General features: G+C 37.4%; 1 protein-coding gene across 9 annotated transcripts in view; it reads right to left on the reverse strand.

The window, feature by feature from the left end:
• ULK4 (unc-51 like kinase 4) overlaps positions 1-26,330 on the reverse strand; it is a 242,747-nt gene that overhangs the window by 71,379 nt on the left and 145,038 nt on the right. For 6 of the 9 annotated variants that reach the window (XM_035549727.1, XM_035549732.2, XM_035549729.2 and 3 more), the window contains one exon: positions 21,850-21,955. In XM_035549727.1, the coding sequence (XP_035405620.1) occupies positions 21,850-21,955 (106 nt within the window). Of the gene's footprint in view, positions 1-2,938; positions 5,618-21,849; positions 21,956-26,330 lie in introns of those variants that run through there. The other 3 variants (XM_035549735.2, XM_035549736.1, XM_035549734.2) reach the window with 3 other exon arrangements.

Genomic DNA, 26,330 nt, shown 5'->3' on the forward strand with positions numbered 1-26,330 from the left:
ATTGTATCAGTTTAATCTTGCACATTTAATTTCCTTCTCCTTTTTTAAAGTACAGTTTCTGCTGCTGTTCTGAACACTTCACACACAAATGAGATAGCAAGCAGAGACATATTCAAGTGATGTCACCAATACCCACCAAGAAGAGAATAAACAGACATAATTGTACATCTACCCAACACAAAACCTGTGGTTATTCCATGCCTTTTTTTCACCAGGCTAAATTAGAAGAAACCTAAGAAAACAGCCCAGGCAAAGCTGGTCCCTATCAAAGTGAGGTCTGCAAATTGCCTGCAGGGATACAGCTGAGTACACTCTGTTTCTCCCTGTATATGACCACAAAACCCACAGCCACATCAAAATGAATGAGTCAGCCCTATTTCTAGATGGCTTCCATATAACCCTTAAGACAGTGACTTGGAGATTAACACTGAGAAGGCCTCTTTCAAATGATGGCACTGTATGGGTCATCATCAGGAATTTTTTGGGCAGCAGTCCTTTCTGCATTTAGAGCACTAAGTAGGGAATGAGTAGCTATGAATGAAACAAAAGCATCCATAACTCTCATTTGCAATCCTTTCCTTTTCACATTTGAAGGGAATGACTTTATTCCCCTGACAGTACCAGTGTGATTCTCACAACTGCCTCACTTCTGGTGATGGGTGAATGGGGAAGCGGACCCAACGCTCAACCTTCTCCACACCCATTGAGAAATGAATAATACAATCACCCAGATTTTACTCTCTTGGAAGTATTTATATCCTAAGGGGATGTGTATTAGCAACCCTGCATACAAACATCTGAAATACAGAAGAATATTCACATTTACTTAGTTAATGAAAACTTCAGAATTGGTATTTTATATGCACGCATGCTTACAGAGTTGTACGTGCAAAAATATAAATGTTAAATCTGAAGTTTTTTGAAAAAACATACCTGTGCCTTGACTTAAAATACAGTAAGAAAATTTAACACATCTGAACTTTATAATAAAAACATCTAAAATAAAACACTGGTGCAAACTGTTCCCTAACACGCTGCATGATTCATGCAGAAATCTGATAAACACTTGGTTCCACATATAAAAAAAAAAAATAACAGATTGACCTCTTGCCAAGTAAATAAAGTTCCAGACATCCTTTATTGTGTCACAACAAAATCAAAACTGAAGGCCATAATTGTAGACATGTAAATATACTCCTTGCTTACACCACAAGACAAAATACACATTCCTTGTCCTCAAAAAGACAGTTGGGAAACCGGTATAATTTGCAGTGACCATGACAAAATTCAGTAGAAGTTTCACGGCTTCAGCCACTGGCACTATAACCAGTTTATTCTATAGGTAGCTATAAAGATCAAGCCACATATGTGCATTCTAAAAACTGAATCTCAAAACAGCCTGAAAGAAAGAGGATGCAATTCTAAAAAAGGGAAGTATTCATAATTCAGTAAATCATAATCTAGAAATTGCACATAAATATCTACATTTCAGAAGATAAATTGTTTTTCTGCCAAATTTCACAACTGATTCAAGAACCACATGCTTAGTTTCCAATAAAGCCTAAACCAATATTTATCTTTAAAATATTCCGACAATGAATTTCTGAGTGATATTTAACATTTATTTCTTATACATTGCTTCTCAAAAGACACACCCTGTACACTCCTGAACCTTGAAAGTGGTGGATCTGAATCTGAATTCTGTGTCACAGTGGAGAGCTAAATTGGAACAAATTAAGGAAGATTGTTCTACTGAGAAAAGCTACATATTTTTTTTATTTTTATTTTTTAAGAATTCTGATACTTCCAAGTATCTTGGCAACACTCCACTTATTCAAGAGAAAAATCTTAGTAACATTTTACATGGGTTAAAGAAATGCATCATCATTTCTTTCAGCTGGGCATTACTTATTAACAACGTTGAGTAAAAACTTATTAACTTATCATATATATTTTTATTACCCTACTAACTTGAAATTCCAGAAAACAAAATGATTAAAATGTATCACATCATATAGTTTATAGCTATAATTATAAATTTATTATAATACTTCACAGAGCACTAGCGATGCCTTCTATTGCTTTGTAAAAGGAGGATCTTCAGAGTATTAAACCTCAGTGCAGTTCTCCGATATTCAAATTTTGCAGAAAAATAATACGAAAGTTAGATTTTGTCATGGAGTTATGTTTGTAAATCAACATAACTAACAAAAAAAAACCAAACCTGATCTGATTGCAATTTAAGATTCATAACCTGTATTGAAAGGATGGCATCTGAAATTCCTAGCCTAGCTTTATAGCATTTGACAAACCCAGTATTCAGGGAGTATTTTTCTTGCCCAAAGAGACCTCTGCAATGAACTGAGCATTTAGCTAATAGGATTTTATGAATGTGGACTGTGATGGCTATGTTTGTGTTTTACAAATCTTTTCAAAAGATAAAAGGAGTCTTTTGGCCCGTGATATAGCTAATCGGACAGAATGTGCCATGATACCTTCTGGAATGAAAGCTGAGAGGAGATATTTTATTCTTAACTATTAGCAAGATGGATAAAGGATGAGAAATCTTCACTTCCAAATCACATGAAACATCAAAGGACAGCCTAGGAAGCAATCTTCTAGGCAATCCTTTCATGCCTACCAGCAATTAGAGCATTCAACAAACCTGTCTGTTTCTAGCCGAAGAAAGTGTTAGAGCAGGTGCACTTCCTCCTAACAATACCACCACGCAGCCAAGCAGCCAGCAGCAAAAGCCTCAGCCTGGCAAAAAGGTTTCTTTTTGTTCCTTTCTTCACGTCGCTCTCTGGAGAGCTGTTTTTCCCATTTGTATCGCACCTACGCAACTGACTCCCTAGGGATATTATGGAATATATATTCACTAGGCTTTTTTTCCTTCTCTTACTTTCAGAGTGGACTTGCCTTCTTTTTTTTTTTTTTTCCTCCTTCCTTAAATGACTAAAAATAACTTATTGGGAACTTGAAACTACACTGCCAGACTAACTAGAAAACATATTTCATAATCTTTTTCCTATTAACAACAAAACTCTAAATTATTGCTAAGAAGAAACACAAGACTGTAGCCTGATAGGTTCTTTTGCATAGGAAAGAGCTCCTAAGTGTCTGAGCCCTTAAAACCATCCATGATGTCATAAAGATTCTCCACAGAACCTTATTTACCTATATAAACCTGGACTTCATTTGCATTCTTTGCATCACAACCCTAGTACTCCAATTTTTCTGATTTGAACATCTGAAAACAGGCAACAAAAAAATGGTATCTTTAGGGTAATGGCATTTGTTAAGAGGCTCATTATTTTTCGTTATTTTTGTTTATTATTTGTTACTGATATTTACTTTTTAGGAACTATTTGCATCAGTATTATATTATTGAGGGAATAAAAAACTAGGATGTAAAATGAAACACTGATTTCAAGATTTGGTGAGTTATGGACATCAGATCCAGTGGAATGAAAAAAGACAGTCATTAATTGCGTGACTGCTGCCCTGAAAATTATTTTCTAATCTTAAATATGAGTGGCATCTAAAGAAGAAAATTTTGCACATATTCCTACTACTGAGACAGCGAGTGGACATTTTGTGACTGAGTAAAAAAATCCCTAAGTTTGAGGAACAAAAATTTCACTGCAGGTGGTACACACTGCAGGGTTTGGGCTTGGGGCTCAGCTTTTCCTGCACACACAGCAGGTAGGGCACTGTGCACTATCGGTCAGTGCAGAAAAGTGGGTATGGTAAGGATTATGACAATCGGGGAAGAAAAGCCAGTCGTCACCTTTACTACGAGGCTGAAAGCAGACAGGGAAGAATTCATTATCCTTACTGTGGATGTCTAAGAGAAATACACACCTGACATTCTCAGTGGCAGGATTTTTCTGCTTTCAGTCAGTCAAGGGGAGAGACATGACACGGCTCTAATTCAATTTTTCAGGAGTGGCAATGTTTGGTGGGTACTGTTAGAAGGCAGTTTAGAGGTGACATCTTTTGTTAGTGAAGAAAGAGCTCACGACTCATAACTTCTCAGGGAACCATGTCAAACTCTTCTAAGGCAAAGAGAATCCTCCCAGCACTGAAACCTACTTTATTCTAAAATTTAAATTATGGAACAAACATGCAGGTGATTAAGACTAACAACTGTTTAGCACAGCTAAGAGAGAGAAAACAAGCGGATTCTAACTTAAAAATGTATTTGAGTATACAAAAATAGCAAAAACTTGAACAATCTAGGAATAATAAAATATTCACATACTGCTGAATATGCTTGACTAGTCAGTATAAAACCAGTAAAACATAAAAAATTATACAAACTAGGCAAGAATGTGGTTATTCTGTATGAAAAGATGCGGTTAGAAAAGCATACAAAGATGAGGAATATTTCTAAAAGCATAATAACTGATCCCTTGGGAGTTCCTGTTTTGTTACTTCTTAAAAATGAAAAGATGAGAATTTTCCTACCTTAGAATCTCATTAAGGTTTCTGTAACAAAATTTCAACCAAATTCAACTTCTGGTGTCTGCCTGACTCTACCGTACCAGAGTCAACTCAGAAAAGATAGCCAAGATGTTTGCAACTAAGTTCGTAGCACTCATGGGTACGTAACATCAAAGTTTTAAAGGCAGAGAATTTTGGTTTTGAGATTTACTGAGATGGCCCTCATTCCTAGGAGTATAACTCTTTGAACGCGAACACAGACTTGTTCAGCAAGGACACGCGAAGTATCGGAAGGCAACTTTTTTCCCAAAAGAATTATAAAAACATCCAAATGCTTTCTGGTACTATGAGAAAAAAAAAATATCCAAAATTGATACGAGAGATTACTGCATAACTGTGGACTACAATGATGTTCAGGGGATCTATTCAGTGAGTTGACAAGACATTAATAGTGCCTCATTTCAGCAGTCAGGTTTGATTTGTTTGGATACCACACTGTTGGCACCACAGTCTCTCAAAATGTTATCTGCTTCTTTCATTCTGTACTAGGTAAGAATAATTGCTCATTTACCTCAAAAAGATAAGTGAAAAACATAATGGAAAGGTAGGATCCACTGAAGATGCACATACAATGCTTAAATGCTTATATCAGAAGGCTTGTGGGACTGGATATAAAAGAAACATTTATTTTTAAATTAGGTATTCAAATTAAACTTCTGCTCTCCAGAATTGAAATATAGTACCCAGCAGTCATAAGAAGTGCTGCCAGTTCTGTCACTAATGTATGTCATGTACATCAAAAGTAGGATGCTTATTTGTTAATCAGGGAGCATAAAGCCCTTGATGCATGTAAAATTAAGTGCTATCATCCCGAGAGATAAGTGACAATACAAAAGAACACAAAAGTGAGGCCGCCTGACAGACATTCATTTTGTAAACAGCTTTGTTGACTGCAAATACTGGCTCTTCCCAGATGTTTGCTAGTGATCAATTGTTGGAGGGAGGTTACTCCTCCTGCAATGTGTGAGAGCACGTGCAGGTACATCCTGGTCTCCTCTGGCAAAACAATGTTAGGTTGCTTGATGCTGTTCAGACGGGCAGCCTCCGTTAGCCCATCTGACTTAGCCTGAAGCAGACTCATGCACTCGGATGACTCTTCAAGCTGGAAGACCTAGGGAAGGATGGAGGTGGATGCCATACAGTGACTTCAAGGGGCACACATTTAAAATATTTGTCCTTTTGGGGCATATATTAAAAACAAAACTTGCAATCTTTTCATATGGATTTAAGTTGTGTTGTGTTTTTTTTTTTTTTGATACAGTATTTCAATATGCCAATTCTGCAGCGCTTGCAAGCACAACCTTCCATCACAAAATAAATAAATAAAACAAGACAGTAATAAGATGAAACTGCATTTTCTGGATTGACAATTATTGCTATTATTAGGTAAACATTATAGTACCTTTTCACTTAGATATTCTTTCCCATATGTCAGAGACACGTTAGAGATGGCATTCCGTTTAATAAAGCACATTTATTCTACAGCAGGCTATACTTCAAGTCAGATCCTGACAAACCCTATTTCATCCCTTACAAGGTAATAACTAAAATAAAATCTCTTGGTTATGTTAGATGAGGTTAAAAATTCTTTAGTTGATTAAAATATATATATATATATTTTCAGATTAGGAAATCTTTGTATTCAGAAAGATTCAGAGTCAGAAAAGATTCAGAAAAGCTTTTTGATTTACTGCTCAGACAGATCAAGCCTGCAACAATTACTGTGTGATAAAATACAGGGGAAATTTGTATCCTCGGCTTAATTTAGAACTAGAAATTCTTCTAAAGGGATTGCTGTTTTAATAATAGACTTCCTGCCACATAAGATTAAACACTGTTTATCTACTTAAAGTATCTTCATATCTCTGCTTTGGCATCAACTTTCCCTTCTACTGAAATCCTTCAGAGACCACATTCAAGCTCTGAGAGCTGCGTTTCTGACAAAACCTGTACAGGCCAGATATGAACTGCTTCAGAATATGGATATAGCACTGAACTGCTGTCACCAATTGACAGCATTCATCAGCTTTGAATGATGCTACCAGCACTAATTGCTCTAGATAGGCCTTCAAGAGTCCCTGAACTGCGAGTGATAAGGACCAATGAACCTTAGCTTCAGAAAATTCTCTGAAGTTTTCAAACAGTTTTAAATTGCAGAAATAAAACACAGTTGACAAATATTCCCACATATATGTAGCAAAGAATAAGTGCAGAAACTCTATATAATTCCCCACAGAAAAGTCATGCTCTGTAAGATATTATATATTTATTCCTACTCTTGGTCTATTTACATCAGCCTTCCATGGGATGAAAACTCACAGAGTACAGATACTTGGATTTTCAAGTGACAGTCTTTTGCAATTGTTACTACTAGATCAAAGCACAAAAGCAAAGGCTAGAGTAACCACTAAGTGCCACTTGCTGCTGCTTATTACAACAAAACTCAAACTATGCCACAGTTTCCCGTAACATCCTGCATTATTCATCAACAAAGGTTTGAACATAAATGAAAGCTGACAAGTAACTGCAACTGTCCAAGGTGGCTTTGGTGTACTTACGTGATCAAAGGGCTTAAACAGAAGTCAGGACATCTCAGTAAAATCTGGTTCTGAGCCTGTGACCAGATAAATGCTCTAGCCTCAAACCTCCTCTGCCAGCTCAACTGTTTTCTGAAAAAATGTAAGGAAAACGCCGCCCAACAGACTCTTCCTAATTTGCTGTCATCTGGCTATACCACCAAGGCCATGTCTGATTAAATCTCTAAAACCTTACCACCTGGATCTCTGAGGTCAAACCCATCACACCATGATCACACTGTCAATTCAGAAGGTACCAAAAGTGCTTTACCCAATCCCCATCATCAGTTCATCCTACACCAACAGAGCCTTCATTTTCCATCAGCGTTGCTACTGACCCCAGCTATCATGGCTTCATGTGACTGTGCTCCGTCAGCTGGAGCTACAGCTCAGCTTATTTATCAAAAGGCAATCCAGACTCTGAAAGAACAGTAAGTCTTCACGTGTTTGAATACAATGCTCCACACCCTGTGTCCCACGTCTCAACAGGACCCACACAAGAGGAGCGTGTCTATTCACTTACTGGGCTGTTGACAGCATGCACGTTGTCTGTGCAGGTGCATGTTGCTGAGAGTAGTGGAGCCTGTGCATGCAGGAACTGGCTCCTACTGTAAGGAGGTCACATGGACTGGCTTGGTCTACCAGGCTACCTTGACCCAAGCCACCCAATTTTGAAATAAAAACAGGGAACTATAGCACCTTCCCCAACAATGAGCTGAACTAGATCCTGCTGCAGATCTGATGCTTTAACTGAGAATTTGTACTCTGCTTTGCTCAAGGGCCTAATTTCTTCAGAGGTGAGAAAGAAGTTAGGGACATTGATAAAATGACAGTCAGAGAGATAGCCACCACAAAACAGAAAAGAGTTTAGAGAGCCAGAATCTTTTTGTTAAGTGGGTAACCTGTGAAGATGTGCAACAGAACAGCAAAAGAAACTTGGTAATGCCAGTCCTGTTTTAGTACCTCTTCCTTTTTCTCTATCACGCCTGCTCTACTGGGCTTCTTAGGTATTAAGGTACTACAGGGTCCCAGTAACTCTACCACTATGATGAATGAATGCACATTGCTCCCACATCAGGAGCCTCCCCCATCCTGTCCCAGTTAGAAACAATTTGCTGTGCCCCATGTTCCTTCTTCTGTGCCTTTTGCACTGCCACTATGCACCTACGTTTCTCCTCCAGCCTGCTTGTGCCCAGACCACTGATTCTCAAAAGCAAGTTCAGGCAAAAGCATTAAGTTCAATCCTTTTGTTTGATGAGATAAGCGTTTGGATGGGGAAAAGAGGGTGTGAAGAGGGAGCTTGCAATGAAGGGCTTATATTCCTTTGTTCCTCCCCCATGTCATTTCCAGTGAAGAGACAAACATCAAAAATAAGATTTAATAATAGTTTGAAACAATGAAGTAATATCCCCACCATTTTATAAGATAACACGCCCTGCAAGACATTCAACATAGATCACTACTTCCACCTAGGATTTAGGATTCCAACAGATATCCTACAGTATGACGGCATCAGGGCATATTTGATAGGGTTTCCCTCTGTTTACATGCAGAAACACTTTTTCTGGGTCAGAGATAAAATTGGTGTGTTGAATGGCTTTATAGATGCCCAAGGAGTTTCACAACAGGAATACACATTTTTCTAGATTGCACCAATATACAGTTGCCACCTGTAAATAGCTGAGATCTGCTCAGAAATTTGGCTCTGCTCTTTAAGAACTAGATTTGTCCTTTGCCTTTGTCCATCAATATTTTTAGAAAGATAGAAACTACCAGGCTTAGTGAAGATTGAGCACTAAGGAAGAGGGACTTTGGAAGTACGCTACAAACAGTGAAGTCTGAATCTATTGAGACTGGATCTATGCCAAACAAAAGCAGCTCTGGTGGGAAGACCAGGGGAATTAAGATCTGCAAAACTGGACTGTCAATGAATTATGCAAGAACTGGAGAGAAGCTGCAGGAAGTAGACACGAGAAATGAGAGATGTGTATAATTAAGTTTTCAAGATAAGCAGTTTCACAGCAAGTTGACGTCAAACATTTTGCACAACCTGGCCTGCCAGAATACTGTGCTGAGCTGGGACAGTAGGCTACAATTCAGCCTGGGAAGAGTGGGTGTCACAGGCAGCACAAACACGGGCTTCTATCTTCTATCAAAACCATACCTTCTCTCAAAACACCTAAATCTTCCTTGATAATCTGTTCCTTTGGGCATTTTATCTGCCTTTTCCTTATCTCAACTCTGACTTCTCCTTACAGTATAGACAAAATACTGCCTCTAAACTCATCTTGTATTGCTGTCTGACCAATATGCTCTCTGAACTCAACAAGTAAGTTCTTAAGAAAACGCCGAATAAATAACAGTTCAAGAGCATTTTTCGTGTAAGGTAAATAATGGCATAAACTCACACTTTATGTCATTCTGGGTTGGGTGGCAGGATCAAAATACTCAATATTTGCCTGTGTGAGGAAAGGACACAGCTACTCTATTTAGCAAGAAGCTGTACTGGAAAGACTGTTGAGTCATCATGTTTTTTTCAATCTCTATGTAATGCATATTGTAACAGTAGTTTTGCTGCCATCCAAAGAAATAAGTCATATTTCATGGCTGTATCATTGGCTAAAAAGCTGTATGTCACAATCTGGGCATAATAGGTAGGAAATACGATCTTTTAAAAGTGTGAATAAATCCATTAACAACACTATGCAGGACTTTTGCCAAGTCTCACAGGAACAGGGATGAGAGGTTTGAGTAAGCAACTTGTAATACGATAGGCAAAAAAGAATGGCCCTCAGGAATTGGAACTACGTGGATGCAGGTAAACAAGAAGTTTCCACCCTTATTTTTCCTCATCTTCCCCAAAATGTGGATGATAATGAAAAAAAAAAATCTCATTTTTTACAGTGTCCTAAAAGGCAGAAAAAGAACTTGAGACCTTATAAAGACATCCAATTTCTTCCCCTATTCTTCTTGAAAATTCAAAGGGACCATGCATTATTTTTCTCCAAACAAAAGAAAAGAACAGCTACCTAATGCAAAATCATCTAAGAATGTGAAAACATTTATGGAAACCTTTAAATTTTTTTTTTTTTTTAAGTTAAAATCCAACCAACCAACCAACACACCAAAGCAACACAATGTTTATCAAGTTAAATGTAGTTGCGTTGATTTTGCTTAAAACTGAGATCAACCTAGCTTTCCTTGAGTAGAAGTCTAAGCCAACACACTTCCATCTTCAAAAATCCATCTTACTTACATATAAACTCATCCCAATTAGGAAAAAAGCTTCAGCCAAATAGAAACAAAAATAATATATTTTTTTAAAAGGGCTGATACCCAAGTCTGTACCACATTTCTGGAAAGGTAATGAAGAAAATCAAATTGCATCATCAAATGAATGTCTGCATTTTTGTCAGAGCAACTTAAAGAATCGCCCTCAGCTGGAGGTTTCTATTGCAGCTCAGTCATGTTCCCTCCACAGCTGGCATTGCTATAAAGCGTAAATACTCATGGATACAAATATACACATAATCAGTAACCATATCAACTCTACCAGGCAATGACTAAATGCTGTAGGAACAAAATGCTAGTAAAGGACTGGTAGCTTGCCTAAATAACTTTGAAAATACAAACACTCACCTGAATATATACTGACTTAGGATGATGGAAAATCTGTGTGTAGACATGGATCTATGGCTTTAGACTTCAAAAGAAATTTACGCATAAAAATGATTTTTGAAATATGAAATGCAGATAAAAATATTACTTTGGAAAAAAACGTTTGGAGAAACTAATTTAAAAAAACATTACAAAATTAGATCCTGAAGAGGGAAAAAAAATCCCCCATCAAGCTATAAAAATTACATATAAGCATTGTTGGTAAAAATCTGAAACAAACAAAAAAGAATATTTGGGTGAAAAAAAAAAAGAATATCACAGGAAAATAGTACTTTGTATTTTTGTACAAATTGAGACTTTCAAAAGGCTTTAAAAACATACGACTCTCTCTCTACAACTCCCTGAGGAGGGGAAGTGCAGAGGCAGGTGGTGGTCTCTTCTCGCTGGTCACTGATGATAGGACACATGGGAATGGCACAAAGCTGCGCCAGGGGAGGTTCAGACTGGATATGAGGAAAATATCTTTACCGTGAGGGGTGTCAAACACTGGAACAGGCTTCCTTATGAGGTGGTTGATGCCCCACACCTGTCGGTGTTCAAGAGGCATTTGGACAATGCCCTCAACGATATGCTTTAACTTTAGCCCTGAAGTGGTCATGCAGTTGGACTTGATCTTTGAAGGTCAATTTCAACTGAACTATTCCACTCTGAAAAAATACATAACTTGAGGTTTTTTCATTATTATATAGTAGCCCTTCTTCTTTAAAGAGCAAATTATTTTGAAGTTTAATTGTCCACAAACGGTTTAAACACGTCATTTTGTGAGATCAACACATTTGTTTAGCTCACATTTCTCCTGCAAATAACTTAGAAAAGGAAAATAGCTGTCTCTGAGCTATGACAACTACTGAAAACATCTAAAACAAAACAAACAAACAAAAAAACAAAACATTCTTCAATCCACTGAAAAAATTTCAAAGATCATCTGTCATAGATCAATCCTGCCAAAAATGGTGCTTGTTTATAGCAATTGACAAAACAAACTTCTTTCAGTAGGATTAGATAACTGCATCTGAAGAAGACTACTGCTCCATGACAGAGTAATGATTGATGTAGTTTAATTTTGTGTATAGTATTTTGTACCTTTGCAACTTTGCACTTACCTTAAATTGGCATTGATATATTGCTTTCATATCGAGACAATATGAAAGCTAGAATCGAAAATAAATGATAGCTCTACAAGCTTTGGCATAGTAACTGTATTCAAGCTGAGTCTCTTTTCAAATATATTGCTACATTTTGAATTCAATCTTCGAATATCATCTTTTAGCTTACTATTTATATCTGGCAAGCTACATAGGGACACCAACATAATTAGATTTTAATTATCTGTAACAACTGAAGTGGTTTGTATCATTAATAGTAAAGTTGCAGCTAATATGACAATTACACTTTTACCTACTTATTAATTTTCTCTCCAACTGATCAAATCCACTAGTCCTAATATACAATTTGGTTTACACTTCATAAGAGTGCTAACGTAATGGCTAATGATACTGCTTAAACTAGACAGCAGGAAAAGCAGCACCTCAAATGAATGCAAGGAAGACAACCTCTAGAGCAGAGGGGAAAAAAACAAAACATTTTATGGCTAAGCAGGTGAAAAGGACCACAAGCTTTTAAGACTGTCTTCTTTCTTACAATCCAGAGTTTGTCATCAGGGAACCTTCAGAGATCCACATCCTCAGGTACAAAATCAATGACATATTTTAACATAAAAAATGCATTTTTCAAGTTAGCCTTCTGTTTCCAAATATTATCAGTCAGTATAATCACTCAGTCTAAGCCTAATGTTTTCTCTAGGAATCTGACAGGTATAAAAAATTTATATTACGGTTGGCACATATATAGACATACATATAGAAGTTCAAGTTTTGAAATCGCTCTATTTAATGAACTAACTCCTCACCAATAAAATAAGCTGATCAGTTATATCATCATATTTCTGCATAGGCCCTCTCAGACCTGAATACCATTGAATTAAAACATTTTGGACATTTTTTTTGTTACTAGTCCTTTCACTTCCATCAGTTAGGCGTTACAATGAGACACCTCAGCTAGTTTAACCAGTCAGCTACGCTGCAAGATGGTGTGCTTGGCTGACCGCAGGGACAATATCAGGAAGCCTCCTCCAGCCACATAAAAGGCCAGTCCTCTTTCACAGTGCAGCAGCAGCACGACAAGATGTAACAACCTGTTGAGCCTCTATTAACTTATTTCATCCTTTGAAGTCTCGGCGAGCGTGCTGTGACATTTTGCGCCTTATGGGCACGGCTCTCAACAACAGGCTTGGTTCTGTTTCAATGGCATAACTGTTTCTCACAGCAATTACAGCTGCTATTTTCATCCTTTTCAAATGGCTGTAGAGTTGAATATCACAGGATGACACAGGTTATTTTTTCCTCAAAGACTCCGCTACTACTATGCTATTTTGACACGATTTCCAGTTATTTTTTATGACACCCGACTTCTAAGCGTAACAATGCGATGTTATACACTTGCACCTGACTGACTGGCATTTAGGGTCAGCAAAACATGTCTTAATACTGTTAAAAAACATTCTGAACTTCCTAACATCATAGAAGAGATTTCTTCAGGCTCAACTACCACTGACTTCTCGTATAAGCTGTAACTCAGACAAACATAGTGACACATAACGACTATCTTTAGATGTTCATAGGCGCATATCTCTGCTCAAGAGCTGAACTAGTAACTACAGTACTGGCAGGGAGCTGGGAAAAGCTTACGTCCTGCATAGCAGAGGCTGTAACGTACACATACCTCCCAACCGGAGCACTTTTCCTACAGGAGTAACATCTACAACTACTCCAGCAGTATGTACTCTGTCTGCATGTATTTTCTGTACTTAAAAATAATTTCTCACTCCTATATTTTTGAAGTAAGCGTATTTTGTTTCTAAATGTTAAATACAGAAAAAAAAACGTTTTCGTGTTCTTACTCGTATTGATTTCCCTAACTTCTTCTCCCTGCTACTCTTTCCATCTAGAATCACAATATGTTGAACATGAACTATCTATTTGCTTAGGCTGCTATACAATAAGCATATATAAAGTACTCTCAGGAAAAAAAACACACACACACAGTCTTCAATCAGTGAACAAAACTATTCTTATACTGCATCCTGCAAAAGTTTTGCAGAAAAATCCTGCCTTCCAGAAACAAATGACAAAAAAAACTCTTGACCATAAGGATAGGTACTTTTAGTTGAAGCACTGATAATGACTAAAATACACCCTGAAAATTATCTAAACAGTGCAATTTTCTTTCGCATGAAAACAGTGCAATAAAAATAACCTGATGATTCTTTGCCTGATATGCTACAATGAAAAAGCATTATTCCTCACTGAATACCCTGTGTCTACAGAGAGGGATTTGTTCATTGCAAGGCAAGGAGGACTGAGAACAAGCAAACGGCTTAGGAACTAGTCTGAACGTGTCTGCTTTCTTCACAGACTAAGTTTGTTTTAAGGGCATATGTGTTAATGCATGCTATAGGATTCTGTAAATATCATGTTTTCCTTGTAAGTAGGCTTCTCCTGTATGACTAACCCACAGTCCTTTTCTTGACCACTGTCTTAGTTGAGACAAACTCCCATCTTGTAAGTAAATCCCACAACTTTGAAGCCAGCTACTCCAACAACTCATTTGTGTTCCTAAAATCAAAGTCCCATGCCACGTCACGCCTACACTTTCTTTGTGCTTTACAGTAGTTCAAACTTCTGCTCCATAGGTGGGTATGACAGGGAGGAAGATCCGAGTTGCTAAGTTACTGCAGTCTAATTTCATGACTGCTGACAATTTATCAGGTGGGAAAGAGCTAGCTGGGAAGCTAGAAGCTATTATGAAGTTAGAAGCTGTTGTTAAGAAGTGTGCTATGGGACGCATAATCAAATATCTTTTGGAGACTGAAGCTAAAATGCAATTACCTGTACGGTATGAAAGGTAGAAAAATATCCTCCAAAGATTTAGTTAAGTTAGGAACCTTTGGGGTTTGTCTATCTAGAAAGCTAATTCATTGCCATTTACCTGTCATTGAGTTAAAGATCCATGTGTGTAAAGGACTGACATGCCCTTTCTCCCCCACACCCCCCCAAACAAAAAGGAGAAAAGTTGGATGTTGGTCTCACAAGTGCTACTTTTTGGATATGCAATATTTAACAGATTTGAATGATACAACACACAAAAACATACGAAATCTAATTAATCTGCTGACATTTGACTAAGTCAAAGCAGTGGACAACAAACAGCATAGGATACCTCACCCATGTAGGTTGATCTTTCTTTTACGAGGAGCGAATGAATTACGATGATCTGACTACAAAGTTGTATTGCAGATTTTTTCATTTTTAGTAATTGTCCCCACTTGAAGCACTTACCATGCTTTCTAAATATGTTATTGGATATAACAACTGCTGTAGCTAACATTCTACGTTTTCACTTAAGGTCTTTCCTTAAGAACTTCAGTTTTTACAGAAACTGCTTGAAGTACTATGTACTACTATTAATAGCTTTTATGTTTTTAAAGAAGAATTTGGAAATAGGTTTGTTGTTCTACGTGTCAAAACTCACTGTCGCATTTTTAGTTTAGTTCCTGAGATTCAACAGTATGAATACATAAGGAATAAAGTTTAGGATTCGCTATACCATGTCACAACTTTCAAACATCCAGACAAACTTCTCTGCTTACACGGCTGGGGATGGTTACTTCAGGATAGTAGCCAAAACCAGAATCACAGCAGTAGAGCCTGGAAAATGTCATTCAATTGAACACGATTGGGCTGAATTTCACTTATACATCATCTCCTTAAAAGACAGTAATGAAAACATTATGATAAACCTCTTGTGGAATATAATGGGATTCCAAAAAAGCTGAAAATGTAAACTCATTAGTAAGTAACACTGGGCTGCAAACAACTTATTAGATCAGCTTTGATTTACAGTGGAATCCTTTCCTAAAGACAGAATTACCTGGAATTACTTTTATATACACTGAAAACGGCTATTTACATACATGTAATACATTTGAGGAATTATCGGGAATAAATATCTACAGAATCAGAAGTTTTCAATTGCAACTTAAAATACTTATTTTGCAACAACCTGTTTTGTACAGTTCTTCAATGTGAGGATCCTGATAAAGCAGCTAAAGCCTTTGACACACATTTCTCTACACTCTAATATACAATGTCCAAACTCTTCCTATAAGCAAAATGCTACTGATACAACAGTTAGAATGATTAATTTCCTTGCCTTTGAATATGTCCCAGGTGGCAAACAGGACCCCAAAAGTTTGAAAATACTGCTAAATACAGACAATTAAAATGAAGCGATGTTTTCTATTTTTAATTTGTGAAAACTACCTGTAAAAAAATAATATAAAAAATAAAAGAAACAAAGGTGACGCTGAAGGCAAAATAAAGACAATATATCTGTAAGTATGAGTACAAGACTGTTTTACTACATTAAGTACCGTGATGAGCTTGGCTTTTTATTATTCATCACGTTCCACATAATTAAGCAGACCTGCACATTAACACCACTCACTCATCAAACAGCCAAACCTGACTTGAAGTTCATTTCATGTCTAAATTTATCAGTATGTCAACACATGTCAATAGGCAAAACGTGGCTAATGTAGACAATATGTCTTTTCAGTAGGCTGCCCCAACAACAACAGAAACAAATGACGATTCCCTTTCCTTATTTCCAAAACCCTGGCAATGCTCCCCCCTACACCACCAAACTAAAAGGGTGGACTATAGTGGGAGTGGCTTCCACACACTGACTGATTCTGTAGCATCATTGCATAGCTTCCCTCCTCAGGGGTTTACCAAGACACTGTTGAATTCAGTGGTTACAAACTTAAAACAAAAGATTACAGATATTCTAAAAAGAAAGTAGAAGGTGAATACAAAAAAAAAGAAAGGATAATATGTTCTATGATCTCATTGGGTCCCATGGATTTGTGCACCTCTAAGTTCCTTAGATGGTCTCAGACCTGATCTTCTCCCACAGTGGGCGGTTCATCATTCTCTCAGTCTTTGCCTTCTGGAGCCCTATCCTTGCTTACACCCTCTGTAGGCTTCTTTTTTGAGTTTTCCAGGAGCTCCTTGTTCATCCATGCAGGCCTCCTGGCACTTTTGCCTGACTTCCTCTTCGTTGGGATGCATCGCTTTTGAGCTTGGAGATCTTGACCCTAGGATATTAGCCAGCTGCCTTAGGCCCCTCTTCCCTCAAGGGCTTTAACCGATGGTACTCTAACAACCAGATCCCTGAAGAGGCCAGTCTGCTCTCCCAATCTTCAGGGTAGTGAGCTTGCTGTGCTCTCTCTTCACTGTCCTCTGGATCCAAAATTGCATCATTTCATGGACACTGCAGCCAAGATTGCCCTCGAGTTTCATATTTCCCACCAGCCCCTCCTTGTAGTGAGAACGAGGTCCAGCATAGCACCTCTCCTCGTCAGCTCCTCTATCACTTGGAGAAGGAATTTATCATCCATGCATTCCAGGAACCTCTTGAATTGCCTATGCCCTGCTGCGCTGTCCCTGCAACAGATACCAGGGTGGTTGAAGTTCCCCATGAGGACCAGGGCTTGTGAACAGGAGGCTGCTTCTATCTGTCTATACAGGGCCTCATCTGCTTGGTCTTCCTGATCAGGTGGCCTGATAGCAGACTTACACTATAATGTCACCTGTCTCTACACTGCCTTAAATCCAGACCCACAAGCTCTCTGTCAGCTTCTCATCCATCCCCAGGCAGAGCTCCATGCACTCCAGCTGCTCGCTGACATAGAGGGCAATGCCCCCTCTATATCTCCCCTGCCTGTCCTCCCTAAAGAATCTGCATCCTTCCATTCCAGCACTCCAGTCATGGGAGCCATCTGTCCCACCACATCTCCATAATGCCAAGGAGGTCACAGTCCCGCAGGCATGCGTACATCTCTAACTCCTCTTGTTTATTGCCCATGCTACGTGTGTTAGCATAGAGACATTTAGGTTGGCCCCCAATGAAGCTCACTTACTGGCTGGAATTCCTTTGTGTTGCTCTTCAGGTGCTCTCCTGCCGACCCGTGACCCTTGTCCAGGCTCTGGGCATCTGTCACTGACACTGGTGTCAAACTGGGAGGAGCAGGATGGATTACAGTTCCTCTCCCACAGTCTCTATGCTCTCTCAAATCAGTTTAAAATTGTCCAATGATTTCAAAAGATAGGGAAAGGGAGGAAAGAGAGACTGGCAGCCAGAAGCCAAGACAAAGGGAAAGAGAGTAAGTTTCACATTCTTAGAAGTCCACACTAAAAGTGATCAATATTGTCTTGGCTTGTTAGCATCTCATCTTAACTTTCCACAAGAGACCATATACTAATCCCAGTCTCTTTACTGACTTCCAGTCTCAGTAATTAAACTGAATCATATTATTCCGCTCTGATTATTAAGTGAAAATTGTTGTTAATGTTAACAGAACAAATGTTTAATAGCTGATAACACAGTAGAGGCCATTTTAAAGTCCCTCTGCAACTTTAGTTGCATATCTTAATCTCCATTTCACCTTTAAACATTACAGGTGGTTATCATTACATGTCTGATGTGTTGTCACACAAGGACACAGTTCAGGGGAGAGAGAAATTAATGCTAGACAGTCCACCCTGTATGCAAGTCCCTGAAATGCCCAACTGTATCATTGTTATTGATTTGAAATCACAGAAGTAGTAATGAAGCAAGTGCTATCATGCAAGATTTCCTTGAAAAAGGGGAAAGTTCAACATGTAAGCTGCATCCCATTTAAAAAAAAAAAAAAACCTCTGTCACCTAATAGAGCTCCATTGAGCAGAACAGAGTTCCAAAGGCTAACAGGCACAGAAGGAAACAGTGACTGGGGGCTCTGAATGATCTGTCTGCAAAAATACTGCTTTCTTGGCAGCTTAGGAAAGGCATACATAGAATTGGAAAGAAATCCTCATTGCTAATGTCTGAACTCTTGGAAAATAAATAACTTGACAGCACTGACCCCTTAGCATGATCTCCTTATAACATTTATCATGTATTTAAGATTTTTAATTTCTAAAGCTCCACATATACACAAATTAATCATCACACTGTAATAGGGAAATAAGGGAAATGGATGTCCCATAATACTTTGTCTTCAGCATTTTTCTTAGGCAGCAGAATAGCTCATGAATGTTGAATGCCTTCATTAACAGCCTGGACAGAGAGTGTTAATAAAATGGAATAATATGCACCTTCAGCAAGTTTGCAGATGACATTGAAATGAGGCAAGCAGTTGATGCAGTTAAAGGTTGAGCCAACAATTAGAAAGAGCTCAAGAAGCAGCCTGCCAAAAGACTCTTTGATGTACAACAAAGGCAAATACAACGTTCTGCACTTGGGAAGGAATAACTTCAGGTAATGCTACAGGCAGAGGCTGCAAATACACACATTATGTGTTCAACCCTCCTAACCATCCTGGTGGTTCTCCTCTGGACTTGGCTCCTGTTTGCCTTGTAGTTTAGAGCCCAAAACTGAAAACAGCATTCCAGACACAATCTCACAAGTAAAGAATAGAGAATAATCACTTCCCTCGATCTTCCATTTATTCTTTCTTCTTGTAGTTCACTTTTGCCTTTATTGCTGCAAAGGCACGCTGGCTGACCTATGTTCAACTTTTTCATTTGGTCCCCAAGATCCCTTTCTGCAAGAGGGAGCTTAGCGTCCATTTCACTAAATCACACTCTTCTCCCTTACACTAAAATCATTCAAAACTGACACAGCTGAACATCAAAGATGATGGCAGAGAAAGTTTAAGATATTTTCTTGTTGTGAACCCCATATATTTACAGTTAGCAAGGAAAAGGATAAAAAGACTTCCAGTTTGGGCAGAATAACATTTCTCCCAGTTTCATTCAAAGAAAACCTTACAGGCTACACTTACAAAATCAATACCTTCATAACAGTTCTAAAAACCAAATTTCAGAAGTTCTGCACTTGACAGGCCCTTAATCAACAAAGCAATGGCTACAACCCATATTTTCAGTACTCTGAAGATTAACCCATTGGTAAAAGGGATAGGAGAAGATAGGGATATTTTACTTCAGATAAATTGTTTTTGGCTGCTGTGCTGTTTTTCCTAGTTAGGATGATGAAGTTCAGTGAGCCCAAGTTAGAGTTATCCAATCACTAATAGTCTGAAAACATTACGAAGTTATTTATGACATAGCACAAGGAAATGATAAAAGACTTTAATAATGTTGCTACCCCACTTCGATTTGGAAACTATAATGATGGAAGAGATGCATTTTATTTTAGGAGCAGATGAGACATGAAAGAGTGTTGATGTACTACCAGCAGCATAAAAAGCATAAGGGAGTTGGCTTAGTAGGACAATAAAGGAGAGATGTTTAGGGAATGGGTTCAGTTTTGCTACGCTGTTGAACAGTTTTGCCATGCAGAAAGGCAGAGCCTATTACTTTGAGTAAGGCACACCAATTATGTGGTTACAGTGCTTGTAGGACATGAGCTAACTTCTTTGTATATCATTGTGCAGTTTTAAGAAGTTATCCTGCTGCAGCTCAGATCAGCACTAGCTTAGGATTAGATCAGATCTGCGCTAGCCCAACACACAGCAGATGTGCACAAAGAAAGAAAAAGCAATAGATACGTCTCACCTCCAATAAACTCTAAGCAGTTTCAAGGGTAACAGGCACTTTACTGAGAAACAACCAAAGAATCAGAAACCTACGAACCATCCCTCTCCAACTCAATTACATTTTCCTTTTCTTCTGGCCCTATGATTCTCACACTGCCAACTTCAGAGTGGATCTGCTTCAAACAGAGAAGAAGAGCATGTTATTAGCTACAATGTCAAGTTCCTGCTGGTCTTCTGAATGATAGAATTGTCCATTCAATCCCTCCAGAGTAAAAAAAGAACCCAGATTCAGGTCTCCCATTTTCTGGGTGAGTGCTTTACCTGCTAAGGTAATTATGAAAACAAGGACATGAACACTATTGCAGTTTTTTTCACATATTTTTAGGCTGGTGTGTGTTCTGCTTTTTTGTTGTTGCTGATTTTTAAAGTATATCTAAGGCAGATCCAAATCTTCAAATCTGCATATCATTATCAGTGTTAATACATAAATCATTAATCACAGTATGTCTGATTTCGCTCCTTCTCTGGTGTGACTACCAATAGAAAAGCTATACTCTGGTGAAGTATCATCTGTCCCACCTTCTCAGTCTTTTTCCAGAGTTTTTTAAAAGGTTTCTTCTTGACTTCAGAAGAGACTTAGCTGTTTCTTCTCTCTCCCTACACAAACTTCTTCCCTTTCCTTCTGGAGTATACCATGTATTTTATACTGTTGGTAGTATAGATCAGTTTTTCCGTATGTCAGTTACTCATTAACTACAAATAAGTGTAACGTAATCAAAGTGTGTATTTCTAAACAAGTTTTCAAAAGTATATAGATTTCCAACAGCAGAAACCTTCTGTTCATTTTGTAAACCAGAACCAAGTTGCAAATAAAAGGCAGACTCAATAATAAAATACAGTGACATGAAGACATGGAACAGTTTGTATACTAAGGCTCCATAATCAGTTTGGACTCCGCCCCATCAGTCTACACCACTGGACTGGAAGAGTAGAAAGCTTTTTAAGTGTAAAATTATTGTATAACATCCTTTCACAGATTTGAGCAGTGAGAAAAGGAAGAATTTGCAGGGGTACTCTATGCCTATACTCTGCACTGTTATGATCAGATCTCTAGCCCACTCTTTTCCAAAGCCATTCTTCAGAGGCATAATGTAAATTCCAGTTAGTTATTCTTTTATAACCACATCTCCTTGAGGGAACAGCTTTCTAAAGTTAAATTTCTAACCAAAATGTAAAAGGTAGATGAAGGCAAGCAGAAGAAGGCAAGGTAGATGAAGTAAGGAGTAGTACCAGTCAGTTACAATGTGATTATCAAACAACCAATATAGAATATAAATATATACAATCAAACATTTCACATGGTGCAAGATATTATAACAGACTGGGAAGCATCTGTACAAAGCAGAATATCCAAAGGTAAAGACATACCTTCTGTGAAGAGTAGCATCATGTTTGTGCTTTTGTTAGCAACCACGTTATTCAGTAAGGCAACTGCAGTTTGCATTGTATTTCCTAGCATATTGTCTTGGTGTTCCTGCAATAAATAACAATAATAAATAAATAAAAATCTGGTATTCATTTTTCAAGGTGAAGACTGTTTCTCTTCCAAAAATGTAGTAATACAAAAACAATATTCTTTCAACCCCTTGAAGTCAAACTTTTAAAAAACAGGAAAATCAGCCAAATATCTTACTCAAGAATATCAATTTCAGGCAGCCAAATCCAAAATCTTGGACCAAAACTTCTCCCTTCTGTTCTTTAACTAGATATCCCTATATATTCAGAAAAAGGACATTTCCCTATGTATAGTATTTCTTTCGTTAATGGTATTAATTTTACTCTTTTCAGTTTCAGCTTGATAATCCACAGTGAGTCATAAAATCCAGCTGTTGTTTCTGTATTTTCTTAAGTCTAAAATTAATTTCACATACACATCAGGTGTTTATTTCTGTATCTAATTACACAACTCCTGTGATGTCTGTCTTATGCTTAATGATTGCTTCCATGATTTTCCACAATTTTCTGAGATTATACTACTAACGGCAAGGTGCCAGGATCTCTAAATAAACTTTTTGCTTCTGTGGTAGTTGACACACTTGCACACTGAATTTGAAAGATGTAGATAAGGCAGTGAGATCAAAACATTTGTTTACTTGCACTAGTTACAGTAATAACTCACATAACTTCCAAAAATACAAAATAGGACAAGCTTTTTCAAATCTGAGTCTAGATATAAATATAAACCTGAATACATTTCAAATCTCCCTAGGAGGTTCAGGGAGTATTTTGTCCAATTTTTCAGACTCAAATCCAAATAGAAATATACATCCAAAGTGAAAATAACGTTAAGAAACAAAATCATATTTCACATATAGTAGATTTTTCACATGAATCTTCGCTTCCATGCTTCCCTTCCCAAACAAATCTTTCCATATACTGTTATCACTACCACAGAACATACTATCTCTTCTGAGCCAACCCCTGCAGTAAGCTTTTGAAAAAAAAGTTAAATTTGAAGTTGAACAAGACAAAAAATTATTGTTCTGAAGTTGGGTGAAGTATTTCTGATGACAAAAATTACTTCAGCCCCTGAATAGAGTTGAAGGAACCCTCCTATTGAAATTTCCTTTAGGAGACTAGTGCCAGTGGCCAGGAACATTTTCGTTTGTTTGTTTGTTTTTTCCCAGCATCTCTCTGCTCAGGTATTTACAACCTTCTGTCTCAGGTGTATTCTTGAAAACAGCAGCGGCAATCTATCCTTCTTTGGGAAAATCTTATTGATCGTCTAAACGCCACAGCTGGTGCAGAATTAGACTGATCAACTGTCAGCCAGCAGCAATCACAAATAACATGTTTTACAATTCTTCCAAGGATTCACTACCTATGAATGACACTCAGAGTGATATCTCTAGTTTATAAGCTGCTTTCTATGTTGGGCCAGCACCAGCATTTAGGAAAAGCCACGTTATTTTAATCCCTACCTATGATCATCGTACTAATGGTTGCAAGAAATTCTCATGCAAGGCACTCCTGAGTTTTATTTCTTTCCTAGTCTGATGAAATTTACGATACTGTGAAGTGCATATTCAATGTCTTTTCAGAAAATGCTCTATTGCCATGGTATAAAGGGCCATGCTCTGTGAAAAACTGATGTTTTCCTTTAAATATTTAACTGTTAAAGGAATGTTTTGACAAACAGAGGCTCATGTTTGCTTTAAGAGCATTAATTTCTGTGTCCAGACTCCAAAACTAAAATTAAATGCTATTATTTCCTGCAAATACCATAAAACATACTTGATAAAGTGTAATACATTAACAGATGAAGAAATATATAAACATACATGACCTTCTATTCAACTTAAGGCTGTAAGAATTTTCTACTTCCACTCTAACTTTTTAAACTGGATCATAAGAAGCGATGAGGTAGAGTGGCTCATAGCCTTTTGAAGGACTGTAGTTTCCTCTCAGACCCTAAAGGAATATATCTGAGATCTCCAAAGTTCTATTCATTTTACATAGCACTTTGAGATGTCATTTATGACTTCTGTGAAGAGTACAATAAATATCTGTTCTTGCAAAGGTTTAAAATACAGCCTGATAAATTTAAAAGCTATGTTGGAAAGAATAAACACTACATTCTTCAGAAGATAAAACAACCAATACAGAAAGGATATACCATAAAGCCATAATACTAAATATAAATTTGAAGTTATTGCTTGCAGATAGCTGAAGAGTAAGAAAAACATTTTTTCAAAAGATCAACATGCTCCTCTGTTAGGGTATCACCACAATATCTTATTAACCCTCATAAAGAATGTTTAGAACATAATACCTTAAACAGGATAAACGAATGTTATTCAAAAATAATGACACACACAATGAAAATACAAAATAAAAACAAAGAACTCCACCTAAGAGCTGACTCATATTATCACTGCAAGTACAATATTTCTGCTACTGCCCCATATATGTGAAGTAAACATCTAGTAAAATTCTCTTTTGAAATATGCAATTTTAAGTTGGTAGTTGTTTACGATAGCAATCTTTTGCATTCACCAGGTTGGTAACACTAAAATGAAGCCATCTTCATTTTTAGTGAAGATCAATTATACTACGCAACCCTCTAACGAAAGACTAGTACTGATGAGTTTGCTTACATTCAAGTATGCATAACTAGTCTTATCTTACCCTAAACATATACAGTTTCATCTTGAATTCTAGTTGGTATCTTGGATAAGCAAAACTGTCTCTTCATGAATAAATTAAGCAGTATATTCAGCTGGACTACTAGTTTTAATGTATGTGTCATAGATGAATCATGACAAGATACTAGGTTTCAAGAAGCTACAGGTATGCTTTACTTACCTAAGTCATCATTGATTGCTGTTAGACTAGATTTTAAAGGTCTATAAAAAAAAAATATGTAACTTCTTCATAATCTATCAAGGAGCAAAGCTGATCTAATTTGTGTGCACAGCACCACAGACTGTGGACATTTAATGAACAGTGCACTTGACAGCTTTAATAAAACATAGCATTTGCCAGCAGAGATAATTAGAATTGAAGCGGCAAAATTCTAGTGTTTGGCAACACAGATGAAACAACTTCATTAAAATGTACAGCTTCGGCAAATGAAAGGCAGGAAAGCACTGGACCCTGAAGAATCAGCCTTCTCAAAACTAATTGCTTCAGTGCTTAAAAAGGACAGCTATGAAATACCAAGGGCATAACAAGGAAATACTAGTATAAAAAAAGCAAAGAAGATAAATCAGGCTTTTCAAATAGGACTGCACTGTATTTAGGCCATTAAACTTTTCGTTCTAATTTTGAAGGGTTGTAAATTAACAAAAGAAATCAGTTGGAGTATTTTTTTTAAAGGCAGATAGGTAAAAGGATATGAATTAGCAAGGTGGGAGTATGAAACTCAGCAAGATACTATAGTCTAAAGCCACCATTTCTCTTTCTTTTAGTATATTAGAACCACATAGATGGACTACAGTATTTTAATTACATTTTAGATAACAAATTAGATAGCAATTGTAATAAGTTACCAATTTGTGAGACTCCACATACCTGCCTCCTAGTCATTTACCTAAGAATCCAAAACCCAAATGCCCTAAATACTACTTTTTCAGATATGCTGTAATTTAACCTAAGGTCCACTCTACTCCACAGTAACACTGTTCATTCAGTGCTATCACAGTGATTAAACTTTAACTGCACAGGGGCTCTCCTTCCCAAGCTTACATATCACCTATGAATGCAAGGTAGGTAAATAAGGGAATTTAACAAGGAGGAAGTTTGATTTTTCATACATTAAACCCACTGAAAGAAGAAAATTACAGAATTGAACCATATCCAAACTATGTATTCACTCAAAGATGCCTCTTTTACTTGATGGCTCATTGGCATGATGTACTTGAGATAAAATAAGCTGAAGTATTGAAGTTCACAAGGACCTCTAACAAGAGCACAGTTTAACATTGCATTCGACCTAGCTTATTTTGATAAACTGTATTACTGTGTATCTATGAAATCGTGTGAGAGAAACTTTTCTGGCCCTAACAGCAGAACGGTTCTGTAGAAAGCAGCATTATTAGCATGCAGCTCGCAATGGCCTTTCCCAGCAGCTTACGCACTGTTCTGCAGTCACAAGACAAAGTTCACTGAGAAACAGATTTAATCCAGGCGTGTACATAGTTGTCTAATCGGGTCTTAAACATCGTTCGGCTTTTGATGCAAAGGGCAGTTATGCATAAACTGAATGCGTGTATACACAGATCTCCCACATAATACTATCCTGCTTATTTGTGATCTAAACCATTCTAAAACAGACACGTCTTTCAAAATATGGCCTTGTTCAACAGCAGAGTTTTAACAGAGCTAATATTTCCAAACATTTTCCTCTG

Source organism: Cygnus atratus, chromosome 2 (assembly GCF_013377495.2).
Source record: "Cygnus atratus isolate AKBS03 ecotype Queensland, Australia chromosome 2, CAtr_DNAZoo_HiC_assembly, whole genome shotgun sequence".
Lineage (NCBI taxonomy): Eukaryota > Metazoa > Chordata > Aves > Anseriformes > Anatidae > Cygnus > Cygnus atratus.